The sequence below is a fragment of the Schistocerca gregaria genome, chromosome 2 (assembly GCF_023897955.1).
Source record: "Schistocerca gregaria isolate iqSchGreg1 chromosome 2, iqSchGreg1.2, whole genome shotgun sequence".
In the NCBI taxonomy this organism is placed as follows: Eukaryota; Metazoa; Arthropoda; class Insecta; order Orthoptera; family Acrididae; genus Schistocerca; species Schistocerca gregaria.
In genome coordinates this window covers 757,461,194-757,480,392 of record NC_064921.1, presented here as the reverse complement: position 1 = coordinate 757,480,392, position 19,199 = coordinate 757,461,194, and the positions used below count along the sequence as shown (strand labels likewise).

At 36.5% G+C, this 19,199-nt stretch overlaps 1 protein-coding gene across 18 annotated transcripts in view; it reads left to right on the top strand.

The window, feature by feature from the left end:
- The window catches only part of LOC126334957 (kinesin-like protein unc-104), a 331,002-nt gene that overhangs the window by 296,779 nt on the left and 15,024 nt on the right, over positions 1-19,199 (top strand). For all 18 annotated transcript variants that reach the window (XM_049997727.1, XM_049997726.1, XM_049997724.1 and 15 more), the window contains one exon: positions 16,165-16,409. In XM_049997727.1, the coding sequence (XP_049853684.1) occupies positions 16,165-16,409 (245 nt within the window). The remainder of the gene's footprint in view (positions 1-16,164; positions 16,410-19,199) is intronic.

Here is a 19,199-nt window from a genome sequence, read left to right as displayed (position 1 = left end):
CCTTTGTCCCAGATTAGACTGTAGGAATGCAGCCAGTACCTTGAACAGATAAATAACTCTTTAACAATTATATAACTGTGACCTCTGTAAGGTGAAGATTAAGCTGTTTGTGGGTGAACAGTTAAATGTCTTATTAATGTTTAGAAGCACAAAATGTTGGTATTCATGACTTTAGTTTGATAATTTTTTGAGAGAGTGATACCTATGAGATGCTGCCCAAAATGTAATGACATGTAATATGCAGGTAACATTATTTCCTCTATAGAAACAGTTATACATCACAGGCCATGATGTGGTGTGTAACAAAGAGGATGTATGTTGTCAGAATTATTTTCTTTCTTTGAGTCCCATTCACAAGTGCTTATGGAAATATAAATGAACATCTCTGCATGTAATTAATCTCTTTAATTTTATCAGTGTAATCTTTGTGTGTTCTGTACACACACATTGTGTCTATGCTGATTTCAGGAAGGAGAATGAGGGTCATTCCGTTTATGTACTGTTATAATAATACTTAATTAATACTTAAATAATAATAATAATTATTATTATTATAATTATAATAATAATTATTATTATTTCTTGTCTTCCAATTGGACATCACTTTGGTGACATGTATTTTCTTAACCTACCTAAGTTACCCAACTTTGGGAAAGGAACATACAGTTTAATGTAGAATCCAAATCATGGGTCATTTCAGGTGACTTTCCACATCATTGAGAGCCGACTGGTAGGTTAAAATGCAGACTAAAAGATCTGTGTTCCAACATGTAATTGATCTCATGAAGTTTTGTACTTTACAGCTATACCAGCAGCTCTGACATTACATACTTCCTCCATCAAGGGAATTGTGTACTCATTTAATGTTTAGTTCAGAGCACATAACCATAGAGCAGGAATATTTGTGAAGTCACTAAGATACATTGTCTCTAAAGCCACATGATTTTAGGAAGGTGCAGCTTTTGCCTGTGAGTGCCCTGCAAGTTTTGAGTATGATTACGTTGTTAGCACAAGCAGATCTCATTCAGAAGTATTGTGGATTTTGTACACACATTTCATAGGCACCATAACAATTTGCATTTGATATTTAGAATGAATTTGGTTTAAAGCATTGAAAAAATGAGTGCAAGGTCATTCACGTGTTTGTGACAATTGTCACAGCTTAGAGACCACTGTTCCATTTGTTATAGGAAAGGAAAGAATAGGCAAAACTGTATTTTAGGTTTTATTCTACATTTGATTTTATTTCCAATTCTCTGTTTTTATTAAAATACTCTGTGGCAGCATTGAAAAATGACTTCCTAGTGTGCCAAAGTGAACGTGTTCTAACAAACATTTAATTTGAAGCTATATGTATGCAGCAGATTAGTGATGTGTCACACTCTGAAATATTTTTAGTGGCAATAATCTTCCTTCTTATTTTCTGGTGCCATGTTTTTAACATTCATTCATCCTTAGCAAAACTAAAATCTCCATCTTATAGATACTAGGACTATAGATTCTTATTGTAATTACTTTAAAGTAAGTACAGTGGTTTGGAGGCTTATGTTCTCTGTCATGTATAAATCATACATGCAGGCAAAAATTGCTCAAATGTTTATACATTTTACAGACTGGCTGGCAGGACACTCCAACACTACAATGTAGCACTTGTACCTTACATACATGGCCATATTGTCATATAAATTAATCCTTTAAGTCTTTATTAGACTGTGCCTTGGTATTTGTAAGACGTAGAGCCCAACTTACCAGTATGATAATACTTTGATATATTCTGACTTGCATGCATAGCAGCAACATTTATTTATCAGTGCTGTTACTACTAAATAAATGTGTAAAAACAGGGCAAATAATTGTCATATTAAAGTTTTGCTCTTAGTGCAAAATGTAAACAAACAGCATATTGACGATGTATGACATTTATGATTTGATGAACACACAGAGTTAACAAATGCTAAAATGCTTCATGCAGTCAAAGCTGAAACTTTATCTGGGAGATGTAGTGAGTGTTGTCTGTGAAGGATCCAGTTGTGCGATATGTACTGTTGATCAAATGTGTTTCAGGCAGTTATATCTGAGCCTTCTTCATGTTACCCATGTAGTGTTTGAAGAAGGGAACAGTAGTAACTTTTAAGCAAAGGAATTTCACATCTTGCAATCTCAAATCTGGACAGGAAGCATGTTACTGAATGACTTGGACTTAGTCACTAATTAAACATGTGAACATTGTAGGAAAAGACAGAGTGCTACTTACGGTAAGGAAGACACATTAGGTTGCAAACAGGCACATGTAAAAGACAGTTACATAAAGTTTTTTGCCACAGTCTTCATCAGTAAAAGAGAGACAAACACTATTTGTACACGCAAGCAAGCGCACACCTCATGCGCACATGGGCCGAGATGCTAGAGTTGCTGATCATATGTGCATGAGGTGTGTGCTTGCTTGTATGTATGAATGGTTTTGTGTGTGTCTCTTTTGCTGATGTAAGCTGTTGCTGAAAGCTTTATGTAAGTGTCTTTTAATTGTGCCTGTGTGCAACGTAATGTGTCTTCTTTATGGTAAGTAGCAATCTGTCTTTTTGTACTTTGTTGGAGTGTCCATTGTTTAATTTCACATGTGATTCAGACGAGGGTTCCTGTGATGGATCAGTACATTTAGAAGAAATCTCAAGTTCATTTAAGGTTCTCAATGCCCTCACCATCTTTCTCTCAATTTAATTGGATTTCTACATGTTTGCACTCTTGTGATTTCATTTATATCTGTAGGACTGCTTTCTCTGCTTACACATCAGATCTTAAGAAAAGCCATTTCAGTACCAATAGTAAAACGTATATGCCGATAAATTGACCACACATAATCTACAGTCATACTCCAACTAAGTGCTTTTTTGCTATGCATCTGTACTGACTTTCATCTTATAAAAAATTTCTTTCAGTTCTTCTTTGTGTTGACGAGACTGGTGTGATTATGAAATGATAAAATTTCCAAATTCTGAATGCAGTTGCCCTTTGAAAATAAAAGCATGATTGCACATAAATATTCTCATTTTAACCTTACAGTTTCTGAATACCATATTCAATATGACATTTAAGTGATTCCATCATGCCTAAATAAGTTAGATTAGATTTGATGTTGTTATGGTCTCCTGTTTCTTGAACATATGAAAATAAACTAGAAAATAATCATTCTTAAAACTTGCAGAGTAGCTGAATAGTGGTTTTGACAAACCATTTTTTAAAACCCATTAGTTAGCATGGTGAATACACATAAATGTGTAGATAATGCCATTGATCGATGAGTACATGTAGTTTTGGGTAGCATCCCATAACAAACAAACAAAAATTAGAATTATAGTGGTGGGGATATGTAATTTGCCTCTATGTTTGTCTGTAGCCTGTATTCTTACTCTGTTGCTAACTTTTCTTTAGAAGGAAATGCTGAGCAAGTTCCCTCAAACCAGAAAAGCAGATCTCACACATAAGACTGTGAGTAGCATGAGGCATCCTCTTTAAACTCAAGTGTACTGGCAACACTTAAACTGGTCAAAGACTGGCTGCTTTTAGTTTAGATGTCCCATACCCGTTTTAACAGTAGTACTGGTTTGATGTAGTTATCTTTGTCTAGTGTGTAGAGCAATGTATTAATATTTAGCACTTCTATAGTTAAGTATCAACAGCTTAAATAGACGTTGATTGTATGTTGAATTTTTAAGATTTACAATATTATTATTCCTCAATCACAAATAAAAGTTCCATTACTTAATTGTCTATTTGTTATGTGGTGTTAATACACTATGTTTCATGCAAACACATATTTATTTATTTACTTATTTATTTTATTTATCCATCCGTTGACAATAAATATTATATGTATGTTGTCAAGGGTACATGTAAGCCATTTCAAAGAAATGGGACACAAACAATATATACGTAAAAAAGTACAAAACCAAATAATACAATAAGGTAATAATAATACAATGAAATTAATATAGCCTGTTTTTCATAAGGCTTTAGTTTTGTCCTCCCTAAACGGCAAGTCCTTGTATACACAACACTGCTTAAGTATATATTTACATCACACAACAGCTGTCCTTTAAATGTAATTAATGATTAGGTAATAATGGTTAGGTACAGATAGAGTATTTTCCATTTTGCCTTTATAAATATCATCAGAAAAAATTTATTGACCTACATAGTCATTTACAGAATAAAAACATTGTTCTACTAGAATTTTTTTAAATTCTGTTTTAAATTTGTTATCATCTTCCAACTGCCTGATGTTGACTGGCAGTGCGTTGCACAGTTTTGCACTGATATGGCTCACATGCCTTTGTGTATTTGTTCTTTTTGTTCGCTGAGTATGGAGTGCTGCACTATATGGGTATTATAGTTATGAAAGTTGGCATTTGTCTGGAAATCTGCAGTGTGGGTCCTGACATACAATACACATTTGTATACGTATAATGATGGTATAGTAAGTATTCTAAGCTATTTGAATATGGGTTTGCAGTGTGTCTGTGGATGACTGTGAGTTATTGTTCGGCAACAAAAAAATTTGTTTTAGGCGCCCTGTTATGGAACCCCAAAATATTATTCCGTATGTGGCAAGAGATTGAAAATAGCCGAAATATGCCATTCTGGTACCCTCTGAGGTACAAACATTTGCAATAATTCTGAGGGCAAAACAAGCTGAATTAATTTTCTGTGCAAGTTTTATTACGTGGTCGTTAAAATTTAAGTTTTCATCCGCATGAATCCCCAGAAATTTTGTGGATGTCACTCTGTCTAAGGCTTTGTCACCCCAGACCAGATCGAGATTTACATTTTGACATCTTTTCCCAAACTGCATATATTATTATTATTATTATTATTATTATTATTATTATTATTATAATATATTTTTTACATTCAATGTCAACCTGTTTGCATTGAACCAAGAGTGGGTGTAATTTAGTACTTTATCAGCAGTTGTTGGTAACAATTCCTTTGGTGCACTTATTATCACACTAGTATCATCTGCAAATATTATTGCTTTGGCTGCATCATCTGAGGTGTGAAAATCATTTATATATACAAGAAACAATATGGGGGTCTAGGATGCTGCCTTGTGGTACTCCTATTTCTAAAAAAAATTTTTTCCTCTGATACTGAATTTATTTTTTGGTTGGAGTAAGTTGATGTCAGCCCTACAACCTGTGTTTTTTAGGTATGATTCAAATCATTTTTTCCTATCCCTTGTATACCCAACACTTCCAATTTTTCTAAAAGAATGTACTGGTTCACAGTGTCTAAATTTACTCCTACTACACTATAATCTTTTTCTAGATTTTTGATTATTTGTTCAGTGTAGCACATTACTGCTGTTTTGGTATTTTTACGTGCTTGGAAGCCATGCTGATTTCTGTTTAGTAAATTATGGTCATTTAGATCTTTGTTGATTCGATGCTTCATCTGTTTTTCTAATATTTTTGAAAATGCTGGGAGGAGATATATTGGGCGATAGTTTTTTTTACCTTATACTTTTCGCTGTTTTAAAATAATGGCTTCACTTTTGAAATTTTCAGCCTTTCTGGAAAAGCTCCTTCACTGAATGATAAATTGGCTATGTGTGCAAAGGGCTTTGCAATTTGTGGTGTTGTCCTTGTTATGATTGACACAGGTACCTCATCTGTGCCAGCCGACATTTTGGGTTTCAAGCTTTGTATCACTTTCAACACTTCACCCTCATTTGTTGGCTCTACCCTCATCCTACAAGCTGTTTTTGGATATTCAGGTTTTTCTTTGTTTGTAAATTTTAAGCGTAATGAAGTTGTTGCATTTATGAAATAATTGTTAGTATAATTTGGCAAATCTTGTTTATTAATACTGACATTTTTTTAAATTTTTGAGGCTAATGTCCTGGTTTTTACAACTCTTCCCCATTTCAGTCTTCACAATGCCCCATATGGCTTTTGATTTGTTTTCAGACTGTCTTATAAAACTATCATTACTCATGAATTTTGCTTTAGCAATTACTTTTCTATATACCTCTTGTAATTCCTGACATATTCTAAGAATTGTGGGTCTGTGGATGTTTTCATTTTAGCAATTAGTCTCTTTAGAGTTCCACAGGAAGTTTTGATGCCAGCTGTGACCCAAGAACTTGGCTTTGTATTGCCATGTGACCTGATTTTTGACAGCTTTTTTGGAAAACACATTTCAAAATATCCCATGAAAATGGAAGAAAATGTGTTATATGCATCATTTGTATTTGTTAGAGATAGTGCTTCTGTCCAAGCTTCATTAGTTAGCATATATTAGCATAGTGTAGTTAGGCAGTAAATTTACATACATCAGAAACCTCTGACAGTATTTCGCACTTGTATGCACTTCACATAATATATGATGTAAACTGGACTAAAATTCTTCTGTTGAGTGGAAAATACTGGTTATGCTATCACTGGAAAATGAAAAATGAAGACCTCTAAGGATGTACTATACAAGCACCTTAGTTGCTTGATGTACTGATAGAGGGCAGTCTTATGTTATGACAGAGTAGTGAAAGGGTCATGTTGTTGTATGTTACAAATTCACATATGCATCGAAGAGGCCATTGGTGAATAATTCGAGCTGAACAGCTAGCAGGGGATGTTAGAAAAAAAATGGAGGTATGTAATTATCATATTGTTCCAGCAACATAATCTCTCTCCAATTCTGTGGCCTTATGCCACCCTAATGTGAGATCCGATATGTTTTCATTTTACCACTGTACAGGCCTGTCTGTCAGCCAAGTTCTCGCTGTGTTGACAACTTTCCCATTATGGCTGTGGTCTTAGGTTCCTCTTCACCATGATAAATCTGTTTGCATTTTTGTGGCCATGAATACACTATAATCATTTCTTTAGTTTTCCAGAAGTTTCACAATAGACTTAAGAGTTGTTTGTTCGGCCAAGAGGGAGGACGTCAAACAGAATAAACCCTTCAGAGTTCCTGAAGCCTGTAACCATGTCTTTACCAGCTGAGATTACTCTTTTGAATTATGTTTTTGAAGGAGATTTTGTGTGGTGCTACTCCATTGGTTGCCTTTTTGTTTCAGGCTGAAACTGGTGAATCCATGTTTCATTGCCTGTGACAATTTTTGACAAGAAATCATAACCATCAGCCACATAATGAACAAATAATTTGGCACAGGTGTTCTTTCTTTTTGGCATGCGAATGTGCACCACTACCTGCAGAGATGTCAAACTGAGCACTGGGTTGCTTGATTGTTGGTCATTGATTGTATCAAATAAGTGTTTCTCACCTGCATGGGGCCAGCCTGCACATGGAAGATCAGAGAAGATTTTCTTCTCCTTATTCTGCTGACAGTACACACTTCAGCCAGTGACTTACTATGCTTTGATCCACTGCGCGATATCCGTAAGCATTCTGTAAAAGCTTGTTAATATTTGTGATGGTCAGGTCTTCCACCAGTGTACCTCAGTTGCAGATGCCATTTTGAAAACTGGTTATAGTGCTGCCATCTACCAAGAATTACTGGAAATACATGAGATGATGTGGAAATGTGTAATGATGTTGCAAACAACATTACAATTGCTTTGATCCAAAATTGGTTGAGAAAGAAAGTGTGTTGTATTACTTTTTGTACCAAAATTGGCTGAGGAAAAAATGTGTTGTTTACTTATTGAATGCCTCTCATACAACATTGATGGAATCTGGATTTCAGCGACACCACAAACTAACTTCAGTTTTCATAGATATGCTGTAGTATTTGGACATCTGGCTGAAAATGACTTACACGTTTATGGTGCCCTCCATCAGTAATGCTGCAATTCAGTATGGTGTTGGCCCACCCTTAGCCTTGATGACAGCTTCCACACTCGCAGCCATACATTCAATCAGGTGCTGGAAGGTTTCTTGGGGAATGGCAATCCAGTCTTCACAGAGTGCTGCTATGAGGAGAGGTATCGATGTTGGTCGATGAAGCCTGTCACAAAGTCAGCGTTCCAAAGCATCCCAAAGGTGTTCTATAGGATTCAGGTCAGGACTCTGTGCAGGCCAGTCCATTATAATGATATTATTATCGTGTAACCACTCCGCTGCAGGCCATGCATTATGAACAGCTGCTCGATCATATTGAAATATGCAATCACCATCCCTGAATTGCTCTTAAACAGTGGGAAGCAAGAAGCTGCTTAAAACATCAATGTAGACCCATACTGTGATAGTGCCATGCAAAACAACAGGGGGTACAAGCCCCCTCCATGAAAAACATGACCACACCGTAACACCACCATCTCTGAATTTTACTGTTGACACTACATACACTAGCAGATGATGTTCACTTGACATTCACCATACCCACTCGCTGCCATTGGATCGCCACGTTGTGTACTGTGATTCGTCACTCCACACAATGTTTTCCACTGTTCAGTCATCCAGTGTTTACACTCCTTACGCCAAATGAGGTGTCCTTTGGCATTTACCAGCGTGATAAGTGGCTTTGAGTAGCTGCTCGACCATGAAATCCAAGTTTTCTCACCTCCCGCCTAACTGTCATAGTATTTACAGTGGATCCTGGATGCAGTTCAGAATTCCTGTGTGATGGTCTGGATAGATGTCTGCATATTACACATTAGGACCCTCTTCAACTGTTGGCGGTCTCTGTCAGTCAACATACGAGATCAGCCTGTACGCTTTTGTATGTGTCCCTTCACGTTTCCACTTCATTATCACCTCAGAAACAGTGAACCTAGGGATGTTTAGTAGTGTGGAAATCTCACATACAGATGTATGACACAAGTGACATCCAATCACCTGACCACATTCGATGTCGATGAGTTCCGCAGAGTGCCCCATTCTGCTCACTCATGATGCCTAATGACTACTGAGGTTGCTGATATGGAGTACCTGGCAGTAGGTGGCAGCAAAATTTCTCCAATATGAAAAACTTATATTTTTGGGGTGTCCAGATACTTTTGATCACACAGTGTATGGCTACAGTGTGACAAGACAGTGTGATTCTAAAGTTTGTTGATATAATTCTGTATCAGAAGCTATCAGTTCACTAAACAACATGTTCTCTGTTCTATGTTCTTCAGTCTTTTTGAATGAAGAAGCTAGTGATGAAGTACCCCAAACAGTTGTATGCCACAAGGATCAGTTCTGGCTTCCATTCTCTTTAATTTCAATGTACACAACATGCCAGCTACAAATTCCAACAATGCTCTGGCGTTAATATGTCAGAACAAAGACATCAAGCAATGCAGGAGTACATTTTCATGTCAGCTCACTGTATTGAATGAGTACTTTTCCAAATGGAGAATCCAGCCAAACCCAGTTTATATGGAGGTTCCACCTGCCATTAAGAGAGGCACACAATAATTTCCCATTCTGTAATTACTTTGGTGTCACCCCTGATCAGGTACTGTCATTTAAGGAGCACTCCACCAGCCTATTGAAGAAGCTTGGCCGAAGAGTGAATCTACCAACAAAAAGTAGCTGAACTACTGGGAAGCTAATGCAGATACAACACTTAATTCTGCTATTTCACTTATATATTCAGTTGCTGAATATTGTACTGTTATAAAGAAAAACAGCACACTTACAAATAAGACAGTTGTACATCTGATTGAAGCCACAACCACCATTTCTGTCATTCTCACATCAGCTCCCATTTCACCAATCAGCACAGGTATCAACAGTCCTTCCTTCTCACCCCATCCAGTAAGTCTCCCCTGACCTTGGGTTCTAACTGACTGTTCTGTAACTCTTCTCTTTTCTTACATTTCACCAGTCCTTTTCCTTCATCTCTCTTCCATTCTCTTCAACCCTACCTCCAGAAAAGCCATTGCCTGTGAAAGGTTGGACATATCTCCATCTTTTATATTTCTCCTGCCCCCATTGTATGACTACATACTTTTAAGGTTACAATTGTGCTCTTAAATATATTCATTGGCTCCCCTGACAAAAATGATTAGCAGTTGTGTCTTGTTTTGACAAAATGTGCGACAGGGTTGGATGGTGCCTGGCCCAGTCTTTCTTATCAGTATCATCTTTTGACCAGTTGTAGTAATATTTGCAAGTAGTGTGACACCTGACACGTCTCTCATATCTAGGTATGACAGCAGGATTCTATTGTAATTACATGAGGATAAACATGATTGTAAAAGGGTTACCAAATGCCATGTGAATGTATGACTGTGATTATGATTGTATACAGAATGTCCTAGGAGGAATGGTCAGTATTCAGGGACGTGACAGGAATAATCATTCAAGCCAAAAAGATCTAGTAACCATCAGCTTTAAAATGCATACCTTAAGAGCTATGAGCTTAGTGCGAAACATGTCTCTTCTATTGAGAAAGTGTTCATAGATCTTAGTGTATGCATTTTAGACCCAATGTGCAGATATCCACCAGATACTGTCTCAATGAAAGAAGAATATTTTCTTATAATGAAGGAAATTGACAGCTGTGCTGATATTGATAAGAAGTCGCTTTGTCAATATGTGATTCACCGTGTAAGGGAAAAACAAGATATTATGTGAGAGATTTGTGAAGTCATTGCCAAAAAGAAATAACAAAACTTACAACAATGAAAATTTAAGCTCCAGTAAGAAAGATGCTAAAGACGTAAATAACAGAAATACTAAAACTGCAACTTGGGATCCAAACAAAAAATGTTCCAGTTGTGGTGCCAGTGGTCATGGACCAAGTGATTGCAACCACAATCACAAGAACAAGGGAAAACGACACTTCTGTTGCAACAGGTTTAGTCCTATCTCATCTGAATGCACAAAGATTTAGTTGTTGTTGAAGGAATGCCTGGTGTATTTACTAGATATATATTTTAAAATTGTAATGGACCATGCTGCATTCCAAAAGACTATGGAGAAGAAGGATTGTCACCAAGAATAGCAAAATGGGCCTCAGTTGTGGAAGAGCATTACTGTACCATTGAACACCAATCTGATTCTAGGGTGAAACATATAGATGCCTTAAGCCATTGTATGAATGTATTGTTTGGTTTTGCAGGCAGTTTGATAGCTAGAATCAGGAGATCTCAAGAGAATTATGACGATTCAGCAGCAATTAAGAGCATTCTCAATAACCAGCCCTATGAAAACTTTTTAACAAGAAGCAGAATTCTTTTCAAGTTCTGTGACAGAAGAGATACTTTAGAGGTTCATGCAATATTCATTGTGAAATCATCTAGCTTGTACAGTTAAGCAAACTGAAGAGGAGGTAAAACAAGATTATTATATAAAAGATTTGACTGGAAAGATGAAAAGAGTTATTTCTAATTGTGTGAAATGTTTAATTGTTAATAAGAAATCAGGGAAGAAGGAAAGTTTCCTTCATCCCTTATTCAAAGAAAGTGAGCCAGTATTTGCTTATCACTTAGATCATATTGGATCACTTAAATCAACGCACAAAACATACAAGTAATTCTAAGTATTATTGATGCACTTACTAAGTTCACCTGGCTGTACGCTGTAAAGAGTACAAAATTAACAGAAGTAATTTGTAAGAAGGAATGAAAGAAAACTAATTTTGGGAATTGAGACTGATAGAGGCTCTTGCTGTACTTCACAAGAATTTTAGGAACTCTGCATTACAGCAGAAACTGAACACATTTTAATGACAGGACTACCTACAACTTATGGAAAGGTTGAGAGGATCAATTCTATTTTTGGCTAAAATAATTGCTAAGCTTAGTATTGATAGCCATAATGAACAGTATAAGATGGTAACATCAATTCAATATGCCATAAATTCAGCATACCACAGAACACCATTTGAACCTTTGATAGGAGTTGAGATGCACAAACAGACTGAACTTCACATCAGCAAAAGTATTAGAGGAAGACATTATTAATTCATTTGAAGAGAAAGCAGAAAACTGAAAGAACATACTAAGCTGAAAATTGACAAGGTGCAAGAAGAAAACTGTGCTAACTTCATCCATTGTCAGAAGAAAGCTTCCAAGTACAAAATTCATGATCTGGTGGTAATAAAACATACACAAACTGTAACACCATTAAAGATGAAGGCCAAGAATCTAGGTCCCTATTGAGTTACAAAAGTTAAAACAAATGATACCTACGATGTACGCTGAGAAGTTGATAACCACGCGAGGATCCCAGGACTACAACTAAATGTGCTGAATTCATCCAACCTTGGACAAGAGGCTGCTCATTATCCACATTGGATGATTGTCAGGATGACTGAATGTGGGATTCGGATGGGGCATTTGAGGGTTTCCCTGCCAACATGACTGGTGACTTGCTGGAGATGCTGAATATTTTTTATCTTTTTGACAGTTCAATTTTAAAGTTTGAAACCAGGAGACTAATAAATAGTTCTTCATGACAGTGTACACCATTTTTCCTACCAACCATCAGTGCCCAATATAAAGTTAGCAGGAAGAGAAACCCCTGCCATAGCTAAACGGAAGTGGCCAGTTTGCACTCTAGCTACAACTCTTCACACTACAATATCTCTAAAATAAAATCACAACACAACACATCAGAAACAATAACAATCATTTATTGTAATTAGATTCATCAAAATATACTCAGGTTTGGCTTCCAGAGGTGTGTGGCATGGTGTAAAGTTTTGCAGCTAAGCCAGCCTAACCCAGTCTATGATTACTAACTAATCTAATTGAAGTTCAGTATTAGAGAGTTCAAGTTCAGGCTGTCAGTAGGTAAACTCTTTGACTGTCACTTTTTGTCATGTTTGACACACTCTGTAATTATCTGACAACTAACATCATCAGCGCTGTAGATACCTTGTAGGCAACTGTAGAACTGAAGAACTGCTGGAACTGGGCAATAACTGCAAGATAACTGGCTGAGTGTCAGTGTGTGGTCATTTCAAATAATGCACTCAGCATAAGAATGTCAGTGCGTGAAGTACTTGGTGGATTCATCTAATAGTTCCAGGTTTCAGCTGTCTCCGTGGTGAGAGACCTAACTATTGGTGGAGGAATGACCTATTTCAGTGTCCTGTTGGAATCATAAAGTAGTTCTTGGTGTGAGTGCAACCTAGGAGACAACTGACTATACCACTTGTGTGGTGCCATATTGTTACTCTCTGGTGTGAGGTGTCCTCTGAAGATAATGCTGTGTATTGCATCTGGCAGAGACACAGCTACAACACATTTATGTGAACTTAATGTATAAGTCACTTCATTAATTATCTAAATTGAAGGTGGAGAGGGAGAAAGGAAAGAGAAGGAATTAATGATATCAGCTGCATCGGGACTTTATGTGGAATCAGCAGTGATGAGTGAAAATGTGCATCGGACCAGGTCTGAAACCCGAGATCTCAGCAGCGATGAGTGAAAATGTGCATCGGACCAGGTCTGAAACTCGAGATCTCCTCGTTACGAGGCAGTTGTGAGTTAATCAGTGCACCACCTGGACACAGTGTTTATCGCAAATGCACGGACTATCTCAACACACTCCCCCACTGACCCACATAATACCATCTATCTACATTTCCCATCCATGTTCTCCATGCTCACTAATTTTCGACTCCTGCTAGAGGTCAAACATAAATGTACATCTACACTGAAGGATGTGGATTCATTGCCCATTAAGGTGAATCAATTAAGTGCCCAAAAAGATGCCACTTTGGACTTTTAATAATGTAGGATTTTTTTATGCTCCATTATTGTGCTGGGATAAAAGATGTGGGACTTGTCTTTCTTGAATTCATTGTAAGTTTTTAAAGCATTCTAAAAATTATTATTTGGTAATCTTTAGGATTTTTAGTGTCAGCATATATGCAACCGAAAATTGTGATACGTTGTTACCCAGAAACACTTCACTTCTTTTCTACAAAAGTGTCATAAGTGTCATGAAATAACATTATGGTTATAAACATACCTTTATTGTTATTGCACATACCCAATCATATATTCATAAGATTAGTTGCTTGCATACAAGTTGTATGGCTTGTTAATTTTTTTATAGAGTTTGGGGTTGTTCTTGTGGCTTTTTTTCTGAAATTGCAACATAGGCACTACAAGTTCCATATCCATTTGTTACAATAACTACTCACATTTTGCTCATGGCAAAGCATCATTATGTGTACACTCATACCACTTTTCACTTATATAAAGTTTATATGAATTAAAATGCTGTGCCCTCAGCAAATAATTGGCAGTTCTTGTAACAGAAGAACAAGAACACTGCAAATGCAAATGTAGAAATTTCAGATAATTTGTAAGTTCTGCTCCAAACTTTCTTAAAACATTAATAGCCATACAGATTGTGTGAATGTGTGGTGCCTGTTCTTTCAGGCATGTCCAAAAGAACAGACATCACTCAGGATCTGCAGCTGTGGAACATATTATGTGAATTGAAAGGGGAGGTAATGATCAGTAGAAATTGTTAACAAATCAAGATGGTGTCTCCATGTGTTACTGGTGGAGATTTCTGTAAATATTTCAATATGTTTTTCTTTCCTGCATATTTCTGTTTTATCCCTCAGTGCTGCAATTTTATATGTTGACATAAGAATAGTGTTTTGTTAACATTGCAGATTGATGTTTGTTTTATTGAGAATGTCAAGAAGTACTGCAAAGGAAAAGTGATATTGCACACCATTAATCATTTTTTGTGCACTTCAGACACCTACAAAAATGTCTTTTCCTATGCACTTCTATGCTATTTGTTCCTGTCCATATTGAGAGGTGCCTGCTGTAGTTTATTCTTACATTATATGTATGCTCTATATGTCACAGGATGCTTTACCATTGTATGAATTTTTTTGTGTGTTTTTGTGTATTTATTTTGATTTATCCTTCTTTGTACTCCCGATAACAGCTAGCTATATAATGATGAGCCAAAACATTATGACCACCTGCTTAATAGCTTGTTTGTCCATCTTTGGAATGGAATACATGACTCTGCATATCATGGACTTGACAGTTTGTCCGTAGGTTTGTGGAGGTATGTGGCATTAGATGTCTATGCACAGGTCATGTAATTCATGTAAATAATGGGCCACTGATCTGCGTTCGCAGTAATGGTGCCCAATAGTGACCCAGATGCATTCTGTAGGATTTACATCAGGCTAATTTCATCCCAAGACATCAATGTGAGTTCACTATAATTTTCCTCAAACCACTGTAGCCTGGTTCTGGCTCTGAGACAAGGACAATTATACTGCTGAAAGATAACATCACCATTGGGGAAGACATGAATCATGAAAGGATGCAGGTGATTTGCAACTATCTGTGTGTCTTTAATTACTACTACAGGTCCCATGCAAGCACAAGTGAATATCTCCCATAGGGTAGTGCTGCTCCCAGCAGCCTGCATCCATGGTGCGCTGCACGTTTTGAGCCACCATTCACCTCAATGCAGGCGTTTGTGGAGATGACCATCAACCTAGAGTAGTTTTCAACGAACTACGGTCGAATCATGATGGTCCCGTGCCCACTACAATCACAACTGTCGAAATCATTGGGTCGCCAAGTGGACAGATAGGGATGGTGTGCTGTGGAGCTCCATGTTCAGAAACGTATGATGAATGATGTGCTCCAAAACACTTGTGTGTGCACCAGGATTGTGATTTTTTGGCAGAGATGCCACATATCACCATCTATCCTGCTCTACAGAACAGACAAGCCTCGAAAACCCCACTTTCTGTGACATCCAACTATTTGGTGTCTACTGGCAGTTTCACTGTCCCTTCTACCTGTTTCCATGGATGCTCACAACATTAGCAAGTGAACATTCGACCAGCTTTGCCGTTATCAAGATACTCATTCTCCGGCTCTGCACAATAATTATCTGCCCATTGTCAAAGTCACTTATCTCAATGTTTTTCCCCATTTGCAGCACATATCTTCGCTAGAGTGATCCCCCATCAGTAACTGTTCCACTTACATACTTTTGTTATCGCAATGCCACCAGGTGGCATACAACATCATGGTGGGCAGTGGTCATAATGTTTTAATTTAGCAATGTATATCAAAACACAAATAATGTGCATGTCACTAACATCACATATTTTGATTGATACTTTAGTATTTGTATCTTTCACCTAAGCTTTCTGGAACAGTCCAAACATTGTAAATTTTATTGATATTCTTGTGAGAGGAAAAGGAAACTTAATATTCAAAAGAGTCAGATCAGCGCAAAAGCCAAACATTATTTATTTCACAGGAGTCCAAAGGCGACAACGCCGAGTGTTGGACACGAGCTCAACATATGTGCGTGGTGAAGAGAATTTACACGGTTGGCGACCCCGTGGAGACAGTCTAATTTTTGATCATCAGTGGGAACTTGAAAAGTTGACACGGTTGGAGGAAGTGGAGAGAGTTCGGCACATGTTGCTCCTTAGAGAAAGGCTGGGGATTGACAGGAATCCATCCACAACTTGCAGTCATGACTTCACAAAGTCTGAAAAAGTAAGCCAATTAGTTTTAGCATCTCTATCCATTATCTATTCAGAACATACTTTAGTACTGGCATCTGTATGTATTATCTGTGAAGACATATTTTGTCAGAAATAGTGGTAGTGTTTGCATATGTGTTTGAGCTTAACATTAGACATGAACCAGCAATATCTGGATGCAACTGAAACTATTTTGTATATCAGATTAAACAAATTATTCTCAAAAGATAGAGAGTCATGGGAATAAAAATTGTTATTTTCACAACCAGAACAGGAGTAGACCCTACCCTTTAACTGTTTTGGTCTATGACAAGAATTTGTTTGAATAGTGTGGTTCACAGTGATTCAGTAATCATTGATGGCTTCATTTTTCCAGTAGTCATGCCCCATAAACTGTAGTGACTGTTACAGCATTATTATCTCTTTGTCCTTAAGTGTATTATGTTAAGGACTGAATATTCAGGAACAGCAAAACATGTCCAGAACACTTAGTTTTGTTATTTTAAATGCTAAAGGCTATGGGCTATAATATATCCTACATTCATTATTTTAGTCACATTTTTGTCTGTAATTGTCATCTGTCTGTATGCCATTTTTATTAACTATGAGAGGAAGGCAAATAACAAGGAAAGACACAACAGTTGACAGAAGAAAACATGAGACTATATTTCAACAGCTATAACAGAATGCTCACCTGCCTTATAGCATGAATGGCACACACTATACATTATTTGTAGTTCAGACCTTGATGAAGGAAAGGGAGCATTTCAGTGTTCACCTTTTATTTAACACTGCCCCTTTAAAAATGCAGCAGATTTTTTTACTGGAATCATTAAGTGACAGTGACTTGTTTCTGTTTTGTTGCTAAATGTCAGAATATTTATGGCATTCAGTGCAGCATTAGACAATGCCCGCAGTATATGTTGATAAAAATATTTATAGAACCACAGAATTAAGTTATGCAGATTCATAATAAAATCACTCATTTTCTTTTACTTTGTAATACGCTTGGCATTTGTTTAAATTGCCCAAGCTTAATTAGCATATTTATCATAAGTTGTATTGCGTACGGCTCACAAGTTATTTTTTTAAGTCATTTAAACATACCTTATGAAACAACACAGATTTTTGTCTTGTGTAACCAAATAAAACAACAGTATTAAATTATTTTCTTTTTTTGGCAGTGCTCATATTTGCAGCATGTTATTTACACCTGTTTACGAATACAAAATAACTGCATTCAGCCCTGTCACATTCCTGTTGATCAGTTAAAACATTTGAAATATAAAGTAAGTGTCCTCAGTTCACAAGCCATTTTCCATGCATGTGATTCTCCGTTTGCTACGATTTCATATGTCACATTCATTGAACAACTCTTTCTGCCAAATTTTGCAGTTTTTTACTTTGCATGGGGTTCAGCTGACTGATCTTTGCTTCCTAAAATCCACGTGACAGATGTGTCAGCAGACAAAGATGCATTAATGTCTTCCGCATGTTTCTGGCTTGCAAAAAAAAGAGAACATACAAGCCATATCCATGTCATTGTTCAAAAGGACAATGTTGTTGTAAGCTACACAGCTTCAGATATTGCCTTTTATTGGTATTCACCCTCTTCAAGCCTTTGTTTGTGTTGCTGAAATTGTAAATCCTTTGGTGGACAGTCTGACATTTATCATCAAAACTGAAATATAATATACATGTGTTGCAAGCTTGTTTCTCACTCGAAAGATACTTTCTTTAGAGCTTGCGACCCTTGACATGAAAATTATTTCAGTCACCCTTCCTTGTAGATATTTTGTAACTAATTCTTCCAAGGAATGGCATTATTGAAAGAATTTGTACTGTCATATCGCTTTGATATGCAGTCAAGAGACTTGTGGTTTTATTAATATTTCGTAAGGGTAATTCCCAAACTCACACTGTAGTATTTGAATAAGAATTATATATCATATTAAGATATTGCACAAAGTGAAAAAATCATAGCTAGTAATCCGGAGGAGCAGTTCTACTTGCTAACAATGTATTAGAGAAAATCACTGCGACAGTTTTATGCTTATGTTCTCCAGTTTCTTTTATACAAAGGGAATATTCTTTTACACAATACTATCTCCTTTGCATTCCATACTACTACAGAAGTAATGAGTGTTGCACCTAAGCTATTTGTAATTGTTTAAAATACCCTTCCTCAGCAGAACCACAACTTAAAGTGCTTATTGTTTAAGAATCCAAATGGATAAAGCTTTGCATGAACTAATGAAGAATACATCCCAGCTTTACACTTTTACACTTTTAGATTATACAGTTTATGACACAGTGCATTAGCTTGGGAATTGCTCACATTTATACTCTTTTATCTATCTTCTTCTTGACATTTCCCTTTGCAAACCTATGTTCTCAAGCATCATCAGCTGCAACCAGCCATTTACACTTGAAATTTCTGTTTTGTAAATTGTGATATCTGGTGTGAACAACATAGAAAGTATTCTGTATAACATTATTATTATTATTATTATTTTTTTTTTTTTTCCAAAAGTCCAACTGTCTGCGACAAATGAAATTCCCATAAAATTTATAGGGTACACAGAGAACCACCCCATCTGGAGCTAAAAGTACTTGATGTCCACAAAAGATACAAGACATAGTAACTAAAAGTTAATGTATGAATGTACATACATACAAAAATCGTATAATCCTCTGTGGTGTTCAACATGACATGTACCTTATCTTTCATTTCAACTATGACAGTGTGTTCCATGTGAACGCAACAAAATAAATGTCAGTCAAATAATTGTTAGAAATCATA